The 23,664-nt window shown below is 44.4% G+C and overlaps 1 protein-coding gene across 7 annotated transcripts in view; it reads right to left on the bottom strand.

The window, feature by feature from the left end:
• The window catches only part of ANKRD6 (ankyrin repeat domain 6), a 322,801-nt gene that overhangs the window by 75,381 nt on the left and 223,756 nt on the right, over nt 1-23,664 (bottom strand). For all 7 annotated transcript variants that reach the window (XM_077487254.1, XM_077487250.1, XM_077487252.1 and 4 more), the window contains 3 exons: nt 20,721-20,819; nt 8,984-9,082; nt 8,385-8,483 (listed from right to left, as the gene is read on the bottom strand). In XM_077487254.1, coding sequence (XP_077343380.1) covers nt 8,385-8,483; nt 8,984-9,082; nt 20,721-20,819 — 297 coding nt within the window. The remainder of the gene's footprint in view (nt 1-8,384; nt 8,484-8,983; nt 9,083-20,720; nt 20,820-23,664) is intronic.

Here is a 23,664-nt window from a genome sequence, read left to right on the forward strand (position 1 = left end):
ATATGTGTCTTTTTTAGCCTAGTTAAGTATCTAACAGTATGCAACTATGTAAGGCTAGGTTAACACTATTACAGTTTTCCTGTGGCTAGGTTTGTGCAGGCACAGCAGCCTATTCACTTTATTGGGCTGCTGTACCTATGGAAAACACAGGGAAAAAAGGTCCCTGCATGGGAAAACACTCTGAAAATGGCACCTCTGCGCATCTACTAACAGCTTCCACGTTTTTGTTGAGGGTGTGGGAAGGCATGTAAATCAACGCTATTGATTGAACAATTTATAGAATGTGTACACTGCTTACAGTCAATCTGTTACTTTAAAGCCTCGTACACACGATCGGATTTTCCGCAGACAAAACCTCAGACTTTTGTCCAAAGGAGTGTCCCTGGATTTTGTCTTGCATACAAACAGAAAGGATTTGTTGGCCAACAATTACGAATGTAGTGACGCACTAGATGTACTACATGGTTTTTCAGCTCTTTAGCGCCACCCTTTGGGCTCCTCCTGCTAATTTAGTGTTTGTAGAAGTTTGGTGAGTGTTGATTGCCTCTTTTCATTTCATGCTTTTCAGTTCGTGCTTTTCAGTTCGTGCTTTTCAGTTAGTTTCTGAACAGCTGTTCGTCAACCAGACATGTTGAGGAATCGGAGGAGACGTGTTATTTATTATTGGCCTTGGAGTTATTGCTTTGACCCAAGTCCAGTCCAGGAACAGGAGGAGGAGGATTTCTTGGACCAAAAATTGGTTGCTTTATTAATCGTGACCAATTATGTCATATGCCTTTGCCGCGTGAGCTCCAGGAGAATAATCCGGATGATTTTCGGAATAATCTCCAGATGATGGACCCCTGCTTTCACCAACTCTTGGCATTGTTGACCCCCTATATTAAGAAGCAGGACACATGCATGAGGCTTTTATTTTATTTTTTGGTTGAATAATAATGATTTTATTTGTTATATTTTCTATATTTTTGGATGCATAGAATGCAGTTTTTGATTAAGTTCTATTGGCAGATAGCATGTATAATTTTATTTGTTTTCTTTTTTTTAATGCACAATAAAGACATTTTGGAGAAAAATACTTGGCTATGTGTTTTACTTCAAATGACAGTTTGGGAGTAGGCAGTTACATTTAAAAAAATACAAATGTAAAATTGACAAGGGACGCCAATATAGTTGTATCTTTGATCTTCAAAACTACAGGATAATGGAGTTGTGGTAACTTGCCCAAAAAAAAAAAGCCTTTGAAAATGAATTTGCAATAACTAATTAGTATCACCAGCAAAGCAGCTTCATTATTATCCCATCAAAGAAGAAGAGAATTGTGCACTGCATTTTGAGATCTCATAATTTGCCACGTCACGAAAGTTAATTCTCCATTATGAACGCTAGTTTACAAGACCGACCGCTTCTGGCTCGTCCTTGCGTCTGAGCATGCGTGTTTGTAGTTTGGACTTTTGTCTGATGGACTTGTGTACACACGCTCAGAAAATTCAACAACAGACATTTGTCCGCGGAAAATTTGCAAACCTGCCATCTAACATTTATCTGCAGAAAATCTGACAATTGTCCAATGGAGTGTACAAACGGTCGGATTTTCCACCAACAGCCTGTCATCACACATTTCCTGTCGGAAAATCTGATCATGTGTACGCAGCTTAACCGGCTCCCGACCAGCGCACGCCGATGTACGTCTGCAGAATGGCACGGGCAGGCAAATGGGCGTACCTGTACGTCCCTTTAAATTTGCCGCCCTGCCATCGTGCTGGTCGGGACCCCAGTGAGTCCGGTCGTGGGTCCTGTGGACTCGATCGCCGTGGGCATACCCGCGATCGTCTCACGGGGTGGCTGAACGGAGAGATGCCGTTGTAAACAGCATCTTCCCGTTCTGCCTAGCAACTAATGACGCTGATCTCTGCTCCATGTGATTGGAGCAGAGATCAGTGTTCACTAAATGAAAGCCCAGCCCCCAATAGTTAGTAACACACCCCTAGGAACAGGAAAGGTTAACCCCCACACAGTGTCATTTACACAGGAATCACTGCATTTATATAGCAGTGATTGCTTTATAAATGACAATGGTCCTAAAAATGTGTCAAAAATGTCCGATGTGTCCGCCTTAATGTCGCAGTCACAATGAAAATTGCTGATCGCCACCATTACTAGTAAAAAAAAAAAATATTAATAAAAATGCCATAAAACTATCACGTATTTTGTAAACGCTATAACTTTTGAGCAAACCAATCAATAAATCGCTTATTGCAATTTTTTTAACCAAAAAGCAACAAACATACCACCCGGACCCCCCTCCCCCAACGGGAGGTACTCACACGGTTGGCCTCTCCATTGGCGCCAATGCAGAGCACTGAGAGATCGCTCTGGGCGGCCATTTCCAGAGTCCCAGATCTTCCTGTACATCCACCCCCCTGCCCAGGCAATACAATTGCTTCGTGTCTTGGCCAATTGTACTCCTCCCCCTTCTTGATTGTACAGGTGAAGAAGCAGGGAGACAATAGCAAATATTAATTCGCTATTGTCACACAACTGGGTGCTTTTTTTAAGCCAATTAGAGCATCAGGCTCTAATCATGTGCTTTTAAAAAAAAAAAAAAATAGGAAATCATGCGTCCAGGGCCCTGCATGTAGATTAGGAGCCCGGCGCATTGGATTAGGGCGGCGACACCCCATGTGGAGCGGCGGCCACCACTGCCAGGGTCCTTCTCAGCAGATTGCATTGCTACAGGAGGATTTTTAAAGTGGCCGATAGCAAGTCACTGGAGTTCTGGCTGCATTACCGAGAGAAAGGGGTGCTGAAGGAGAGGGTTTTACGAGGCCGCTAGAATGACAACAGGTTAACCAACCTGTCAGGTTATTCGCAAGGTCATTACACAGAATGCTCATTTTTTAAATTATCCCAGAGATATATGTTATTTCAATATACAATTAAAGTCGTGTAAAAACTTCTGACACAAATAATTAGCTTTTTTATAAAATATGTAGTACATGAAAATACAATATATAACATTATGGATTTAGTTTCTGTTAAGGTGAACATACAGTATGTGTATACAATCTCATTAGTAATGCCTTTTTGTCCAGTGCATTTTCAGTTTTGCAGAAACACACTACAATCCATTTAAAATGGTTTCCTATGGGTCACGTTCACATTTTTGCATTTTATGAAAAGGGCCACTGACTTTTTTTTGGTTTTTGATTCCATAGACTTCAATGGATCAAAAACATGTATTGAAAAACGCAAAATGCATCTGGAATATGCAAACTGCAACCTGCATAGGTGTGAACCAGGCCTGAATGTGTGACATACGGTATTTTTGTCTAGGGGCCAGGCAAGAACATCAGTAATTACATACAGTAGATATGTCTGACTCTTCAAAAGCAATATTATGAACTGTTAACCTATAATCCTTTATGAAATAAAATATTATAAACAAAATAATAACAACAACAACAACACTACTAAAAGCTAAGCTCATCTTTCAGGAAAAAATAAATAAATAGTTACATAGTTACATAGTAGGTGAGGTTGAAAAAAGACACAAGTCCAATCTATGTGTGTGATTATATGTCAGTATTATAGTGTTGCGATCGTTCAGGTGCATATCTAATAGTTTCTTGAAACTATCGATGCTCCTGCTGAGATCACCGCCTGTGGAAGGAATTCCACATCCTTGCTGCTCTTACAGTAAAGAACCCTCTACGTAGTTTAATGTTAAACCTCTTTTCTTCTAATTTTAATGAGTTTTTAAACTCCCTTCTGCAAAAAAGTTTTATCCCTATTGTGGGGTCACCAGTACGGTATTTGTATATTGAAATCATATCCCTTCTCAAGCGTCTCTTCTCCAGAGAGAATTAGTTTGGTGCTCGCAACCTTTCCTCATAACTAACCTTCCTACAGACCCTTTATTAGCTTTGTTGCCCTTGTTTGTACTCGCTCCATTTCCAGTACATCCTTCCTGAGGACTGGTGCCCAGAACTGGACAGCATACTCCATGTTCGGTCGGGCCAGAGTTGATCCCCTTTTTAATGCATGCCAATATTCTGTTTGCTTTGTTAGCAGCAGCTTGGCATTGCATGCCATTGCTGAGCCTATCATCTACTAGGACCTCCAGGTCCTTTTCCATCCTAGATTCCCCCAGAGGTTCTCCCCCCTCACTGTGTAGATTGCATTCATATTTCTGCCACCCAAATGCATTATTTTACATTGAACCTCATTTGCCATGTAGTTGCCCACCCCATTAATTTGTTCAGATATTTTTTCAAGGTTTCCACATCCCGCAGAGAAGTTATTGCCCCGCTTAGCTTGGTATCGTCCGCAAATACAGAGATTGAGCTGTTTACCCCATCCTCCAGGTCGTTTATGAACAAATTAAATAGGATTGGTCCCAGCACAGAACCCTGGGGGACCCCACTACTCACTCCTGACCATTCCGAGTACTCCCCATTTATCACCACCCTCTGACCTCACCCTTGTAGCCAGTTTTCAATCCATGTACTCACCCTATGGTACATGCCAATGGTCCTTATTTTGTACAGTAAACATTTATGGGGAACTGTGTCAAATGCTTTTGCAAAATCCAGATATAACACATCCAAGGCCTTCCTTTATCTAGATGGCAACTCACTCATAGAAGGTTAATAGATTGGTTTGGAAATGCTGATCCATGCTGATTACTGCTAATGATACTGTTCTCATTACTAAACTCTTGTATATAGTCCCTTTCATCCCCTCCAAGAGTTTACATACTATTGATGTTAGCCTAACTGGTCTGTAATTCCCAGGGATGTATTTTGGGCCCTTATTCACATATTTTTTCAGAAAATGTATTATTTTTTGCAAGAGAAGCCTGCAAAGCATTGTACTTGTGATCAGTGGATCACAGGTGAAATGTCAGACTCCTGCACACTTTCCCTCCAGCTTTTTGTCTGAACCTCTGTATGGGTTTTCAGTTAGAAAGCTGGAGGAACAGTGAATGGACTATGAGCATGCTGATCAGCACACTCATAGTCCATTGAGAACTACAAGTCTTTCTGCTGCACTGGTATAGGGGGCTTCTTGTTTACTCATTCACAGGACACTGAGGATGAATAACGTGGCTGTGCGAGCGGAAACCCACACAGCTGCGCTGATATTAACCACTTCAGGACCGCCGTATTGCCATTGTACGTCAGCACAATGGCACAGGCAGGCATAATCACGTACATCTACGTGATTGCCTTCCAGCGGGTGGGGGGTCCGATCGGACCCCCTCCCGCTGGTTACGGCGGTCCGATTCGGTCCAGGAGCGCTCCGTGATGAGGGGATGGCCGTTGGTTTTCGGCCACCCCCTCTGGATCGCTCCTGGCCAATGAGAAGCTTCCTCCCCTGTGTATTGTTTACACAGGAAGGAGGAAGTGATGTCATTCTCCTCGGGGCGGTCTTTTTGACCGGACTACGAGGAGAACAGTAAAAGTAAGTGTGCACCAACACTACACTGACATGTAGGTACACACAGGCACACAAACCCCCCCCGATCCCCCCCCCGATCGCCCCCCGATCCCCCCCCCGCCCCCCCTCCCCCCCCAGTCACAGTGTCACTGATTGCATTGATCATTTCTTTACTGATCAATGCATTCAGTGTCAGTTGTGACAGTAAAAACTGTCAGGACAGTTAGTGTTAGGTCCAGGGTAGCCCCCTATCACCCCCCAATAAAGATTTAACCCCCTGATTGTCCCTAGAGTTAACCCTTTCACCCCCTTTTGCCAGTGTCACTAAGCGATCATTTTTCTGATCGCTGCATGTGTCGCTAGTGTCGCTAGGTAGCTAGTTATTTTTTTAGGTTCACCGCCAGGTTTTTATATCGCTAGGTACCCCGATATACTACCCAATAATGTTTTTAACCCCCTGATTGCCGCTAGTTAACCCTTTCACCCCCTTTTGCCAGTGTCACTAAGCGATCGTTTTTCTGATCGCTGCATTAGTGTCGCTACAGTCGCTAGGTAGCTAGTTATTTTTTTAGGTTCACCGCCAGGTTTTTATAGCGCTAGGTACCCCGATATACTACCCAATAATGGTTTTAACCCCCTGATTTCCGCTAGTTAACCCTTTCACCCCCTTTTGCCAGTGTCACTAAGCGATCATTTTTCTGAACGCTGCATCAGTGTCGCTAGTGTCGCTAGGTAGCTAGTTATTTTTTTAGGTTCACCGCCAGGTTTTTATAGCGCTAGGTACCCCGATATACTACCCAATAATGGTTTTAACCCCCTGATTGCTGCTAGTTAACCCTTTCACCCCCTTTCACCAGCGATCACAGTATAAGTGTCACTGGTGACGCTGGTTAGCCAGTTAGTTATTTAGGTTCCCCGTCAGGTTTTTATATAGCGCCAGGGACCCCCATATACTACCTAATAAAAATTTGAACCACCTGATTGCCCCTAGTTAACCCTTTCACCACTGATCACCGTATAAGTGTTACGGGTGACTCTGGTTAGTTTGTTTTTTATAGCATTTTATATTCAAATCCGGAAGGCAGTGCTTGGTTTTCGGGGTCCCGTACGTGGCTAGGCTCCCAAAAAGTCCCCCACATGTGGTATCCCCGTACTCGGGAGAAGCAGCAGAATTTATTTTGGGGTGTAATTTGACTTCTGCCCATAGCATGTGTGAGCAATATATCATTTAGTGACAACTTTGTGCAAAAAAAAAAAGTTTGTAATATTCCCGCAACTTTTGGCAAAATATAAAATATTCCATGGACTCAACATGCCTCTCAGTAAATAGCTTGGGGTGTCTATTTTCCAAAATGGGGTCATTTGGGGGGGTTTTGTGCTATTTTGGCATTTTATGGCCTTCGAAACTGTGATAGGTAGTGAGGAGTTAAATCAAAAATTTGCACCCTTAGAAATCCTGAAGGTGGTGATTGGATTTCGGGGTGCCGTGCGCGACTAGACTCCCAAAAAGTCCCACACATGTGGTATCCCCGTACTCGGGAGAAGCAGCAGAATGTATTTTGGGGTGCAATTCCACATATAACCATGGCATGTGTGAGCAATATATCATTTAGTGACAACTTTTTGTAAAAAAAATTTTTTTTTTTTTTTTTTGTCATTATTCAATCCCTTAGGACAAAAAAAATAAATATTCAATGGGCTCAACATACCCATCAGCAATTTCCTTGGGGTGTCTACTTTCCAAAATGGGGTCATTTGGGGGGGATTTGTACTGCCCTGCCATTTTAGCACCTCAAGAAATGAGATCGGCAGTCATAAATTAAAAGCTGTGTAAATTCCAGAAAATGTACTCTAGTTTGTAGACGCTATAACTTTTGCGCAAACCAAAAAATATTCGCTTATTGACATTTTTTTTACTAAAGACATGTGGCTGAATAAATTTTGCCCTCAATGTATGACTAAAATTTAGTTTATTCGATTTTTCTTATAACAAAAAGAAGAAAATATCTTTTTTTTTCAAAATTTTCGCTCTTTTTCCATTTATATCGCAAAAAAAAAAAATCGCAGAGGCAATCAAATACCATCAAAAGAAAGCTCTATTTGTGGGAAGAAAAGGACGCAAATTTCGTTTGGGTGCAATATTGCATGACCGCGCAATTACCAGTTAAAGCAGCGCAGTGCGAAATTGCAAAAAGACCTCTGGTCCTTAAGGTATTTATTGGTCCGAGGCTGAAGTGGTTAAATGTGACAGTGGCTGTAGGGAGGAGGAACCCTACTTACTATTACAGGGACAAAGGGATCGAGGGTGAGGGGGGCAGAAGGTGAAACATGTCACATCTTAAACCCTAAATATGGGTGTAGCATGTTTGTTAAAGTGGAACTTCAGTGATTTTTTCATCTTTCCATCTATTACAACTTCTGCCCTTGTTGTTTTAACTTTGGATAGTAAAACATTTTTTTTTTCTGGCCGTAAATACCTTATACAGCCCACTTCCTGTTTCTTGTTTGGTCATTAGCCTAGGCTTATGACATCATGCATAGTTCTCTCTCTCTCACTCTCCCGAGAGTTTGCGGGGGGGGGGGGGGGGGGTGAGTCATAAGAGTGCCAATGAGAGCTGCAGGGCTGGAGGTGTGCCTCTATGTGTCTGTGTAAATCCAGGAAGTGAACAGGCAGCAGCTTTAGCTGCCCATAGTTAAAATGGATGCAGCCAGACTCAGTGGAGGGAGATTTCTGCAGCATATTTGGCAAGTACAGAATCACAGTATATATAAAATAGTATGCCATGTGGTTGGAGAGAAGCTTCAGAATGGCAGAGATGTTTTTATTACAAATTATGTGAGCAGACTGCAGTTCCTCTTTAAGCTGTATTAGCTTTTACTGTTATCACAATTTATAACACTATAACCAAACCAAAATCTTGATATAAATGAAAGAATGTACTTACAAGATTTTTTAAGTCAGCCCGAGATCCTGCAAGCAGTAATACTCGACAGCTTTGGGAGTGACCATTTTGGCAAGCGAGGTGGAGAGGTGTGTTACCTGCCTTATGGCGAGAACAATACAATAAAAGACAAAAATATTGGTTATTGCTTAATATGATTGACTATTATTTGGCAGTTCAATAATATAATGATCTAAATTGATCAGCTTTGTTTCTCTATCCTGCAGTTTTATTTAGTGACCAATATATGCATATATTATCTCTATCTCTCCAAACTCAGATATTCTGAGCCAATGCAAGAGGCCGGTTAAATCAAATTCAATACGGAAATACAAAAATCAATAATGATACACAAAATTCTTGGAACTGAAGATGAACAAAACTACAATATATAACAGAAATTACTTATCCATAACTAGCAACCACAGGGGATTATGGAACACAAAACACGTTGCAGAGATAGATTAGCAGGTGATAGCAGAAAATTGCAATATTAACAATACCGTTATCCTGCAGCATGGAATGCGCTATGAAAAAGTAACATTCTGTGCAAATATGAGTAATCCAGTTAACAAATGATGGATGTTTGACACCATTCTCACCTTGTTCTTGGCAAGCACATTAGCTCCAGCTTTAACGAGCAGTTTGACAGATTGGCTGAATCCGTGCCAAGCAGCTTCATGCAGAGCAGTGTTGCCATCCTGGGAGAGATATGACAGCAGATGAGTCACTCAGGATCAGTAGCACTTACCTTTAACTGTATATTTCTACTACTTCAAGACAAATGGGAACTACAGGGTAGTACAAATAGTTCATGTTTGTACAGTAAAATGACAGACTTCCAATGTCTTTAAGATCGTTTCACAGCAATGTCTCTTTATGGCAGACGTAAAGCTTAAAATTCACTATTAAACACCAACATAACAGCCAGGATAAATCTGGTATTTTTTTTAAAGCAGACCACACATATTACAATCTGATTGTACAGCCTGTGTATATACTCCATTTGATTTCTTAACAGCCACATAGTGCATAGCTAAACAAGACATTATATCCAATTAGGAAGGCCACTGAATTGTTACTTTTAGTATAAGAAAGTGATTGTACAATCAGATTACAAAATGGGTGGCTAGCTTTGCACAGTGCGACATATGGAAGGTTTCAGTTCACTCTTGTAAAATGTATTACAGTCATGGCCAAAAAATATTGGCACCCCTGCATTTTTGGCAGATCCACTTCGCCAAGAAAATTGTTGCAATTACAAATGTTTAGTCGTTCTCATGTTTATTTCTTTTGTTTGTATTGGTCTGACACAAAATAGTGCAAATGGGATGTTAGGTTGACAGTGATACACTGTTAGTGTTCCTTTTCCTTTCCTTTACATGTTCCTTCTTATATGATGCCTATTGTCAGCCATTAGAAATATACTAATTGATTAGAAGCCCCAAACTATTAAAAAAAAAAACAGTATCTACAGACAGCAGTCTGGAGTTCAAACTGCTTGTCACATGATTCTTCGATTTCTCCGAATTGTGGGCAATTTGCCCATGAAAAGCCAGCTATACACTGTATACTGGGATTCTTCAAGATTTACCAAACCTAACTACAGTTTTTATTTTCATTTTGGGCAATATGAAGAAGGCTTGATATCACTGTTAAAGGCTAAGTTCACCTTTTTTTCTCAAAATTCCTTTAGGCCTCATGCACACGAGACGCAGTTAAACGCGCGTTCAGATGCAGTTGGACAGTTTTTTCAACTGCCCCTGAACTCATTCAATGTTATCCTATGTGTCCATGCACACAGTCTCGTTTTTTTCCGTTTTTATGCAGTTGCGTTTAGTCTCGTTTTTCCAGAAGCAAAAAAATGCGTTCAGAAACAAAAATTTCCACGTTTCAGACGCAAAACGCGGCAAAATGCGGCAAAACGCCGCTACCGCGTTTAGCCGCGTTTGCGTTTATATGCGTTTTTAAAGGTGACCTTTTTTTTTACATTAAAAATCTCAAAAATGATTGCAAATGATGAAAAACCATTAGAAAAATATTTTAAACAATTGCAATTGCAAGTGGACAATCCACAACTTGTGGCAAGTGACATGGCAGGTGGCAAGTGACGTGGCAAGTGGACAATCCACAACTTGTGGAAAGTGACATGGCAGGTGGCAAGTGATGTGGCAAGTGGACAATCCACAACTTGTGGCAAGTGACGTGGCAGGTGAAGTGGCAAGTGACGTGGAAAGTGGACAATCCACAACTTGTGGCAGGTGACGTGGCAAGTGACCTGGCAGGTGACGCGGCAAGTGACCTGGCAGGTGACGTGGCAAGTGGAAAATCAACAACGTGTGGCAGGTGACTGGCATGTGACGTGGCAAGTGGACAATCCATAACTTGTGGCAAGTGATGTGGCAAGTGGACAATCCACTTGTGGCAGGGGACGTGGCAAGTGACGTGGCAAGTGGACAATCCACTTGTGGCAGGGGATGTGGCAAGTGACGTGGCGAGTGGACAATCCACAACTTGTGTCAGGTGACGTGGCAAGTGGACAATCCACAACTTGTGGCAGGTGATGTGGCAAGTGATGTGGCAAGTGGACAATCCACTTGTGGCAGGTGACGTGGCAAGGGACGTGGCAAGTGGACAATCCACAACTTGTGGCAGGTGATGTGGCAAGTGGACAATCCACTTGTGGCAGGTGACGTGGCAGGGGACGTGGCAAGGGACGTGGCAAGGGACGTGGCAAGTGGACAATCCACAACTTGTGGCAGGTGACGTGGCAGGTGATGTGGCAAGTGATGTGGCAGGTGATGTGACAAGTGGACAATCCACATCTTGTGGCAAGTGACGTGGCAGCTGACGTGGCAAGTGACGTGGCAAGTGACGTGGCAAGTGGACAATCCAAAACTTGTGGCAGGTGACGTGGCAAGTGACGTGGCAGGTGACGTGGCAAGTGACGTGGCAAGTGGACAATCCACATCTCGTGGCAAGTGACGTGGCAGGTGATGTGGCAAGTGACGTGGCAAGTGGACAATCCACAACTTGTGGCAGGTGATGTGGCAAGTGACGTGGCAGGTGATGTGGACAATCCCCAACTTGTGGCAGGTGACGTGGCAAGTGACGTGGCAAGTGGACAATCCACAACTTGTGGCAGGTGACGTGGCAGGTGACGTGGCAAGTGGACAATCCACAACTTGTGGCAGGTGACGTGGCAAGTGACGTGGCAAGTAGACAATCCACAACTTGTGGCAGGTGATGTGGCAAGTGACGTGGCAGGTGATGTGGCAAGTCACGTGGCAAGTGGACAATCCACAACTTGTGGCAGGTGATGTGGCTGGTGACGTGGCAAGTGGACAATCCACAACTTGTGGCAGGTGGCATGGCAGGTGACATGGAAAGTGGACAATCCACATCTTGTGGCAAGTGACGTGGCAGGTGGCAAGTGACGTGGCAAGTGGACAATCCACAACTTGTGGCAAGTGACATGGCAGGTGGCAAGTGATGTGGCAAGTGGACAATCCACAACTTGTGGCAAGTGACGTGGCAAGTGACGTGGCAAGTGGACAATCCAAAACTTGTGGCAGGTGACGTGGCAAGTGACGTGGCAGGTGATGTGGCAAGTCACGTGGCAAGTGGACAATCCACAACTTGTGGCAGGTGACGTGGCAAGTGACGTGGCAGGTGATATGGCAAGTGACGTGGCAAGTAGACAATCCACAACTTGTGGCAGGTGATGTGGCAAGTCACGTGGCAGGTGATGTGGCAAGTCACGTGGCAAGTGGACAATCCACAACTTGTGGCAGGTGATGTGGCTGGTGACATGGCAAGTGGACAATCCACAGCTTGTGGCAGGTAGCATGGCAGATGACGTGGAAAGTGGACAATCCACATCTCGTGGCAAGTGACGTGGCAGGTGATGTGGCAAGTGGACAATCCACAACTTGTGGCAAGTGACATGGCAGGTGGCAAGTGACGTGGCAAGTGGACAATCCACAACTTGTGGAAAGTGACATGGCAGGTGGCAAGTGATGTGGCAAGTGGACAATCCACAACTTGTGGCAAGTGACGTGGCAGGTGAAGTGGCAAGTGACGTGGAAAGTGGACAATCCACAACTTGTGGCAGGTGACGTGGCAAGTGACCTGGCAGGTGACGCGGCAAGTGACCTGGCAGGTGACGTGGCAAGTGGAAAATCAACAACGTGTGGCAGGTGACTGGCATGTGACGTGGCAAGTGGACAATCCATAACTTGTGGCAAGTGATGTGGCAAGTGGACAATCCACTTGTGGCAGGGGACGTGGCAAGTGACGTGGCAAGTGGACAATCCACTTGTGGCAGGGGATGTGGCAAGTGACGTGGCGAGTGGACAATCCACAACTTGTGTCAGGTGACGTGGCAAGTGGACAATCCACAACTTGTGGCAGGTGATGTGGCAAGTGGACAATCCACTTGTGGCAGGTGACGTGGCAAGGGACGTGGCAAGTGGACAATCCACAACTTGTGGCAGGTGATGTGGCAAGTGGACAATCCACTTGTGGCAGGTGACGTGGCAGGGGACGTGGCAAGGGACGTGGCAAGGGACGTGGCAAGTGGACAATCCACAACTTGTGGCAGGTGACGTGGCAGGTGATGTGGCAAGTGATGTGGCAGGTGATGTGACAAGTGGACAATCCACATCTTGTGGCAAGTGACGTGGCAGCTGACGTGGCAAGTGACGTGGCAAGTGACGTGGCAAGTGGACAATCCAAAACTTGTGGCAGGTGACGTGGCAAGTGACGTGGCAGGTGACGTGGCAAGTGACGTGGCAAGTGGACAATCCACATCTCGTGGCAAGTGACGTGGCAGGTGATGTGGCAAGTGACGTGGCAAGTGGACAATCCACAACTTGTGGCAGGTGATGTGGCAAGTGACGTGGCAGGTGATGTGGACAATCCCCAACTTGTGGCAGGTGACGTGGCAAGTGACGTGGCAAGTGGACAATCCACAACTTGTGGCAGGTGACGTGGCAGGTGACGTGGCAAGTGGACAATCCACAACTTGTGGCAGGTGACGTGGCAAGTGACGTGGCAAGTGGACAATCCACATCTCGTGGCAAGTGACGTGGCAGGTGATGTGGCAAGTGACGTGGCAAGTGGACAATCCACAACTTGTGGCAGGTGATGTGGCAAGTGACGTGGCAGGTGATGTGGACAATCCCCAACTTGTGGCAGGTGACGTGGCAAGTGACGTGGCAAGTGGACAATCCACAACTTGTGGCAGGTGACGTGGCAGGTGACGTGGCAAGTGGACAATCCACAACTTGTGGCAGGTGACGTGGCAAGTGACGTGGCAAGTAGACAATCCACAACTTGTGGCAGGTGATGTGGCAAGTGACGTGGCAGGTGATGTGGCAAGTCACGTGGCAAGTGGACAATCCACAACTTGTGGCAGGTGATGTGGCTGGTGACGTGGCAAGTGGACAATCCACAACTTGTGGCAGGTGGCATGGCAGGTGACATGGAAAGTGGACAATCCACCTCTTGTGGCAAGTGACGTGGCAGGTGGCAAGTGACGTGGCAAGTGGACAATCCACAACTTGTGGCAAGTGACATGGCAGGTGGCAAGTGATGTGGCAAGTGGACAATCCACAACTTGTGGCAAGTGACGTGGCAAGTGACGTGGCAAGTGGACAATCCAAAACTTGTGGCAGGTGACGTGGCAAGTGACGTGGCAGGTGATGTGGCAAGTCACGTGGCAAGTGGACAATCCACAACTTGTGGCAGGTGACGTGGCAAGTGACGTGGCAGGTGATATGGCAAGTGACGTGGCAAGTAGACAATCCACAACTTGTGGCAGGTGATGTGGCAAGTCACGTGGCAGGTGATGTGGCAAGTCACGTGGCAAGTGGACAATCCACAACTTGTGGCAGGTGATGTGGCTGGTGACATGGCAAGTGGACAATCCACAGCTTGTGGCAGGTAGCATGGCAGATGACGTGGAAAGTGGACAATCCACATCTCGTGGCAAGTGACGTGGCAGGTGATGTGGCAAGTGGACAATCCACAACTTGTGGCAGGTGATGTGGCAAGTGGACAATCCCCAACTTGTGGCAAGTGACGTGGCAAGTGACGTGGCAAGTGGACAATCCAAAACTTGTGGCAGATGACATGGCAAGTGACGTGGCAGGTGATGTGGCAAGTCACGTGGCAAGTGGACAATCCACAACTTGTGGCAGGTGCCGTGGCAAGTGACACGCTAAATACAAGTACACTGCAGCTCTCACAGCTGCTGCTACTCACTCTGGTCTCACAAAATTGCTGAAATAGTTAATTTTTGAGCTGGGGAGGGTCTATGATGTTAGCTTAACTAAACGCTTCTAGACGCAAACGCGGTAAAACGCGGTAAAACGCCGCTAAATCGCGGTAAAAATCGCGGCAAAACGCGCGTTTCTAAACGCCGGTTTCAACATGTGTCCAGCAGCGTTTGCATCTGCGTCTCGTGTGCATGAAGCCTTAATGTACCTCTGTTGCAGAAAAAAACTATTTCTTTATATTCCAGGACAGGCTTTACCTCCAGCCTCTTGTGTGTTCCATAGAAAACTCCTCCATTACTTTCTGCTATCCCTCCCTTAGGCTGCTTTCACACTGGGGCGGGAGCAGCGTCGGCGGTAAAGCGCCGCTATTTTTAGCGGCGCTTTACCGTCGTTTTAGCGGCGGTGTGCGGGCGCTAGCGGGGTGGTTTTAACCCCTGCTAGCGGCCGAAAAGGGGTTAAACCTGCCTGCAAAGCGCCGCTGCAGCGGCGCTTTGCCGGCGGTATTGCCGCGGTGTCCCATTGATTTCAATGGGTAGGAGCGGTTTAGGAGCGGTGAATACACCGCTCCTTCACCGCTGCAAAGATGCGGCTGGCAGGACTTTTTTCACCGTCCTGCCAGCGCATCGCTCCAGTGTGAAAGCCCTCCGGCTTTCACACTGGAGTTAAAGGGGCCGTTTTTTTTCAGGCGTTACACAGGCGCTACTTTTAGCGCTGTAACGCCTGAATACCGCCCCAGTGTGAAAGCAGCCTTAGCGCTAAAACGACGGTAAAACGCCGCTAAAAATAGCGGCGCTTTACCGCCGACGCTGCTCCCGCCCCAGTGTGAAAGCAGCCTTAGGGTGGGAAAACCGTTAAGACACAGGAAAGAGATCAAAAGCTGACCTCATTAACCACTTGGTGCCCACGTTATAGCAGAAAGACAGCTACAGCACAGGCTTAAAATTCCAGGAGGGCGTACATGGACCTCCCCCTGGTCCTGTGCTGCCCTCAGACCCCCTGGGCGCGCGGCTGGCATGCTCTGTGATTTCCGAGTCAATCAATGATCAAAGCTGTCAGCATGAAGAAAAGAAGAAAACCATTACCCAGCTTCTGTTATATGGACATTGGTCCCCTTAGTGCCCACCAGTGCTGCTAATAAGTCCCCTCCAGTGCTGCTAATCAATGCCCACCAGTGCCATCTCTCAGTGCCCATCATTACTGCTAATCAGTGCCCACCAGTGCCACCTATCAGTACCCATCAATGCTGCCAATCAGTGCCCATCAGTGCTGCCAATCAGTGCCCATCACTGCCTCATCATCAGTGTCACTTATCAGTGCTACCTATCAGTGCTGCCTACCAATGCCTATCAGTGCCGCCTAGTCCGTGCCACTTATCAGAGCCAATCAGTGACACCTATCAATTCCCATCAGTGCCACTCGCCAGTGCCGTCTCATCAGTGCCCATCAGTGCCACCAATCAGAGCGCTTCATTAGTGACCACCAGTGTAGCCTATCAGTGCCACCTCATTAGTGCCCATCAGTGAAGGAGAAACATTACCTGTTTGCAAAATGTTATAACAAAATATGAAAAAAACATGTTTTTTTCAACATTTTCATTCTTGTTTTGTTTGTTTAGCAAAAAAAAAAAAAAAAACAGTGTTGATCAAATACCACCAAAAGAACTCTGTTTGTGTGAAAAAAGTTTTATATGAATTTCATATAGGTACAGTGTTGCATGACCATGCAAATTGTCATTCGAAGTGTGAAAGCTGAAAATTGGCCTGGGAAGAAAGGGGGTATAAGTGCCCAGTAAGCAGGTGGTTAACACACACCATGAAGCTGCCTTCCCCCTTGAGGAGGTGGCTGCCACCCACCTCTATATGCACATACAATTAATGTCACTGAATGCCATTCTCACAGAATGTACAGCCAGGATCTTCCTCATTTAGTACTTTACCTTCTTGCATTGATCGCTCATTTGGCAGTGTGTGCAGGAGCTGAGCAATCACATAACAACTTATGTGGAGCTGAGCTTTAGTAATGTAACCAGGAGAAGTGTGTGGCTGGAAGTCTGTAAAGCTCACCATACACTATACAATCTGGCTGTACAATCTCCTTTACATATATCATCAACTGTGATTGCCTGCCTGATTGGATATAGGGTGTTTGGATAGACTGGTGTCTTAATCTATTATATTGTTTTGGTAAATCTAAAGATGTATATTGTATGGCCACTTTTATACACCTAAAATGAACTAGTTGCGGCACCCCAAAATGTAGACACATATTTTGTGGCGTGAAAAAACAAGCATGAAACACAGCAAAACATGCAGTAAAAAACGTGGAAAACACAAAACAGCAAAATGTCCCATGAGCTGTTTGGTCACGTTTAGTGCAGGTCATTGAAATCAAAGGGCTGGGTTGCCCTACGTGTGTCGCAGAAAAAATGAGTGGGAGTGTACTCCCACTACGCTAGGTGTAAATGTTGCCTGAAAGTGAAATTGGTCTGTTTTCACAGCAACAATAAGGCTCCATTCACATCTGTGTGTTTCCAAATGTATGGCAAACTGCACAAAAAACCCACACTTTGCCATGTGTTTCAGAAACGTGCTTCAAACATGCATCGTGCTTATGTTGGCATTAAATGTTAACATTACCCCAAGCCCAGTTAGCAGGCCATGCGTCAAACGTGCTGCAACGCACCAAAAGGCACAGTAAAAAATTTACCATATTTCACTTGCTCTCAAACTGTGCACTATGCACAATGAACGCAAACGCTCCAAAACGGACCCCAAAAAAAGTGTGCAGGAAAGCGAGTTTCATCTATGCAAATGCAGATATTGATGCAGATGTTAACAGGTCTGGCAGCTGAGTGTCTCTGCACACTCCCTCCTATGTACATGTATATGGATAGCCATACACTATGCAATCTGATTGTACAATCTCTGTACAATTTCCTTTAGGTTTACCAAAACTTGTGAATAGGAGGACCCACCTGAACAATCCATTCAATCTGCATCAAATCAGGCAGGCCCTTGTACTACACAGCTGATGGGAGATCTAAAAGAGATGTAAGATTCTCACCAATTTTAACCAATTCAATACCAGGCACTTAGACAACTTCCTGCCAAAGCCAATTTTCAGCTTTCAGCACTGTTGCAATTTGAATGACAATTGTGCGGTCATGTGACATTGTACTCAAACAAATTTTTATCATTTTGTTCCCACAAATAGAGCTTTCTTTTGGTGGTATTTGATCACCTCTGTGGTTTTTATTTTTTGCTAAACAAATATAAAAAAGACAGAAAATTTTGAGAAAAATAAAAGTTTTGCTTTTGTTCCTGTTATAAAATTTTGTAAATAAGTAAGTTTTCTCTTTCACTGATAGGCATTGATAAGGCGGCACTGACGGGCACTGATAAGGAGGCATCGATGAGGTGGCACCAACGAGCGGACACTGACGGGCACCGATATGCGGCACTGATGGGCACTGGTAAGCGGCACTGATGGGTGGCACTGATATGCAGCATTGATGGGCATTGATAGGTGGCACTGTTGGGCACGCACGGGGCACTGGTGGGCACAGATGGGCACTGATAGGTGACACTGATGGGCACTGGAAGTCTGAAAAGATGGGTACTTATGGGTGGCACTGATAGGTGGCACTGCTGGGCACTGATAGACGGCACTGCTGGGCACTGCTACACGGCACTGATATGAGGCACTGATGGGTATCCCTGGTGGCACTGGCAGTGGTAGGCACTGTCAGTTGGCACTGATTGGCAGCTGCCTGGGCATTGATTGGCAGCTGCCTGGGCACAGATGTGCATTTCCCTGGGGGTCTAGGGGGTGCATACCTGGTGGTCCAGTGTAAATGGCCATCCTGGTGGCCCTGGGCGGCATGAGGGTGGTCCTGGGCGGGATCCGAGGGGGGGCTGTTTAGATCATTCTGCTATATGGGGGGCGGCAAGTGGTTTTAAAGACTAACCAATACTTATCCACTTCAACACCGTAATACATACTCTATATATATATATATATATATATATATATATATATACACACATACATTGTGGCTTCTGTCATGTCGGACCAGCCGGCTTCTGTTGGGCCAGCTGCCATACACACAGGCTGAATGTCAGCCGGTTTTTATGAAACCGGCCGATGTCACACGACATTCGGCCGTGTGTGCTAGGCTTAAGGGTTGAGGTTGGGTGCGGCTGGTGTGTACAGGCAAAGGGACTGCTCTTGCCTGAAGATACAGTATGTGGACATCAAAATTGAGTATATAGTTGAATGTCATGTTTTAAAGGGGCTGGATTCTGGCAGGTATTACATTTTTATTAGAGAATATCCATTAAAAAATTAGGTAAAATCGTAACAATAATAAATACTGGATGTCTGCATGTGCCCTCCAATGTCTCCAGCATGCCTCCATAAAGTTCTTTAGACCTGGAGCTTTCTGATATGCAAATATAAAAATCCTGGTAACAACGGCTCTCCCACTGCTACTGCTTGTACACTTTCATCAATAAACACTTTTTAGGCTACTTACATAAATAAAATGTTTTTAATTAGCACTTACTGATGCTGTCCTTGCATAACAGTTCATCGTGCGTTTTGTTAGTAACATTGCTGTCGTTTTCTAAAGCTTCATGACAGCTTGCATCCTCCTGGCCCACCAGGGTGTCTGGCTGTCATGCTGTGAAGCCTCCAGAACTCTGTGAAGCCTTCAGCAGGTAAGAGACAAAGTTGTATCAGAACACACTGTTATCACTGCATAATTTGGAGGCACTCTCCCACACACACAGCTTCAGCCATTGGAAGCTTCAAAGGCAGCAGCCAGTCACCATGGTGAGTTTGGAGCCAGTATTGGACCTATTACAACAGGCTTCTGACACTCCTGAAAGTGTAAGAGGGTTAAGAAAACTACAGGGCAATCGCTGACAAAAGGCATAATGAATTACTATAACAAGGGCAGCATCAGTAAGTGCTCATTTCAAACAATAGAATTCAAACCATAAAATTAAACCTCTGAATAATGTAGACTGAGCATTAGTTGGAAGCACATGTAAACTATATGAATGGGACCTAATGTATATATCCACTGACACTGCAGCTTAAAGTGGAAATTCAGCTGAACCTGCAACCTCTGCAGTGTCTGGCTTTGGCTCCTCCCACTGTATCACCAGGGATGCTGGACAGCTCCCTGCCTAAATTCCTTAGACAACCTTGTCTTGTTTCTCCTGAACCTTGAACCCTTTGCTTCTCCCATGAACTTCCTGATTTAAGCCATGTATCTACACTTCCAGTTTGCCAAATTATTGTGATCTGTCTGGCCGATATTTTGCTCTCTTGCAAACCTGCTGCTCTTCTTATCTTCGCCAACACCTGTCACCCATCCTTAGCATGTTCTGCTCCCATCCAGCTGTTACGTGGTACTGCCCCTTGGCCTGTACATCAACTAAGCTTGTGTCTGGTTCCATTCAGCTACTACTTGTTATTAAACTTTGCCTTGTTTACCAATTACGCTTCTTCTTGGTCCCTACCCACTATATCTGCTACTAGACCCCAGATTGCTCACCACCTGGTGGGACACGATCCCAAGGACTGGGACCTGGTACAACCCCTGGTACTAGCAGCAAAACCCATGTCATCCATCTGGAGCTCTGGTAAATACCGGTTAGTGCTTAGAAACTGAGCCTCAGGTAAACTTGCATCATCCACTAGGGGGATCTGCTTGTACATTTCCAGCTGACTACCAGTGAACTTCTCTACCTACTGATGTGGCTCTAACAAAGGGGAAATACTTAATAGGTGTTGGAGACTGGTGGGCCAGCTCTCAAGTTTGCCAATAAAGATTACATATTAGAATACCCTGAGAGGGGTAAAAAGAAATTGCAAAGTAGTGTGCACTTTGTATTACTATTGCGGCTCTACAATATTGTGCATGGAAAGGTTTGTTTACTGGATTGAAGAACATTTCTATTTACTATGTGTTTAGTAACTAGTAAAATAATTATTTAAAATAATTATTTTATTAGCTTTTTTCCTATTTATTTTTAGCCAGTTCTAATACCTTATCCTGTCTGTCCAAAGCACAACCTTCTTGTATCAATACTGCCAGAATATCACTATGTCCCACCACAGCTGCCCGATGCAGGGCGGTCTGGTTTCCCTGTAAAAGAAAAAAAAATAAAAAATTCACACACACTTGCATTTACAGAAAGCATCAACTGCCATCAAAAAGTTTTTAGATGGTACCACAAGTGTAAAAGAGGCCTTGGTGCAAAAGTGTGTTGTGAGTAAGAAGGACTGACTCCAAGAAGGTCCAAGATTCAAAATAGCAGAATTGAAGAGGTAGAGAACAGTACAATAATGCATCTGCAAGCAACGGTGAAGCATGGTGAAGGTTCCTTACAAGTTACAAATTTTGAAAGCAAACAAAAATTTTGTAAAGATATTTTTAGTCTGTCGTCCCTATGCACCAGAAGCAGTCCACAGTGTTCACTATTTTCCTCTCTCCCTTCCTTCCGCCTTAGGGGTGGGGATTCCTCTATTTACTCAGTCCAACTTTGTGTTTTTTATTTTACCAAAAAAAGCAGTAATACATTGTGTTTGTGTGCCCTTAAAAAAAAGTTTACTGTATTTTTTACAGAAATTTTGCACTTGATAAACTAATATGCAACAAATAAAAAAATTGCAATAGAGATTTAAAAAAAAGACTTTATAGGGATGTGCATGTAAAAATTAACAAATGTATTGATTACCATTAAAATATTTTTAAAAAGTAAAGTACTAATTGCAAAATTATTTCAATAATCATAATATTAGGCCATGTGACTATATGTGATCCCCCTACAGGATAGGTAAGTATATACAGTACATTAGGATGTGGCACAGTGAAAACTTTGGGTGCCCATAAAGCCACCTAATGGACACCCAATTTTTTTGTTTCAACAAATAAAACATTTGGACTACCACAATTTCATTTCCTAGGGTCTCTGCTTTCAGAAAATATATTGTATAATGTTTTGGAGGTTTTAAGTAACCCTGAGGCCTAAAAAAATGCAGCATTGGCTCTGGCAGCGAAAGGTCTATATTCTGTGGGTACAAGGACTGTGGCACCATCACACTATGAATACAAGAAACAGGCTCATATTCTGTTTGACTGTGCCCCTTTAAGTCCCTCCCACAGAGCAATGTGGCTACAGCTACTGTTCCCCATGGAACAATGCATTATGTTTATACCCAGGGTGTCCTTGGTCTTTTACAATCCCATCAAAGCCCCTGTTCCTGACATGTTACAGATCAGAAGCTGGCAATTACATATTTGGTGGTCATGTACAGTAGTTTTTGTCTTTTGGACAAAAGTTACCACATTTTGCTCCACAATTCTATTTTAAATTATCCAAAGGAACCCAGAGGTTCTGCTGTTAGGCAACCAAGCTACTCTGGCTCATATATTCTCTAAATCAAGAACAGCTGCTTTATCATATGAACTGGTTATTCAGAAAGTCAATTTGGCAATAATCTCATGAGACATAAGTTCTGGGGCCACAGATTTACAGGTCTAATGTTAAATACTTAATTAAAAGAGAAGTATGTTTTTGTTTTTTTTCTAATCATACTTATCTCAGTGTATGGATTATCAGACCGATGCTGCAGCTTTCCCCAGGTGTCTCTGCACTGAGAACCGAACCACCGAACATCGTGATGGCTCGGGTTCTCACTCATTCCCAAGCAGAGCGATGCTGAATGTCAGTCAGTATCGCTCCTCGTCTGCTTCTATGCGAACATTGGATGAGCTGTGGAATGGTGGGGAGAGGCTGTCTCAGCGGCTTCGCTTGTGAAGTCGGGATGACATGGTGCCTCGACTGATGGCAGTGGGGTGGCTTCAGAGGAGGAAGATTTTGACAAAAGGAGGACACAGCAGCACAAGGGACGCATCTTGCTGAAGGTAAGTAACATTCCTTTTATTTTTTCTGTTTTGGATAAGGTTTAGGCTTTAATCATTTTGTTTTAGAAACTTTCTATTTAACTATGTACAAAACCTTTTGCTTCCTGAATGAGTCTTGTGAGTCTTCCTGAATGATTCTTTGCTTCCTGAATGTGGCTTGTCCATGATGTTACATCTTAACTGTTTACACAACAGATTTTCAGACATTTCAGATTTTAACAGTTTAGTGAACAGTACATTCAAGATTGCTGCTCTTTGTACTTTGGTATTAAAAATAGTCCAGATTGTTTACGGGTGTAGGCATGATAGACAGACAGGTCATGACAGGCATACTAAAGGTATATGGGAGTAATTTACTGTCACATTGCAATTGCTAGAATCTAGTTGAATATTATTTAACAGTACCGTCTAAAAATATCATCAACAATATTAACTGAACAAGTACTAATCTGGAAGCTTTTATTAAAGATAAATACAGTAGTAGTTTAAAGCAGAACCTCGGACAAAAATAATAAAAGAAATATAGATAGCCAAATAAAATCTAAAATAAAAGCAGGTTTTGCCATAATATTCAACAGTCCAGAGCAGTTTTTTCTGGTTCTGGACATTCTTAATCTTATGGCCAGTTTTTTTTAAACCCACTTCCTTTGCGTTCAAATCATCCTAGACCCATGAATGGACAGTGGAAGGAGAAGCAGCATAGTGATGAATGTATCTCTTATGCCGCGTACACACGATCAAACAATCCGCCCGTGTGGGCTCCGGTGGACTTTTTTTACCCAAAATTTTCCCGCAAGGAGAAAAGTCCTTTCATTTTGAGCGCGGCTCTAGGTAGCTGGGACTAACGAAGGAAGTCAATGTCACCGCCTTTGGTGGCAAGATTGACACTTCACTGGCCCCGTCACCTGGTATGGACTTAAAGGGGAAGCCCTACGCCGAAAAAACGGCATGGGGGTCCCCCCTAGGTCCATATAAGACCCTTATCTGAGCACGCTACCCGACCGGTCAGGGGTCAGGGGGCTTATCGGAATCAATTAGGGGGCCCGGATACTGGCCCCCCACC

Source organism: Lithobates pipiens, unplaced genomic scaffold (genome assembly GCF_037356315.1).
Source record: "Lithobates pipiens isolate NorthernLeopardFrog02 unplaced genomic scaffold, aLitPip1_a1.2 Scaffold_18, whole genome shotgun sequence".
NCBI lineage: Eukaryota > Metazoa > Chordata > Amphibia > Anura > Ranidae > Lithobates > Lithobates pipiens.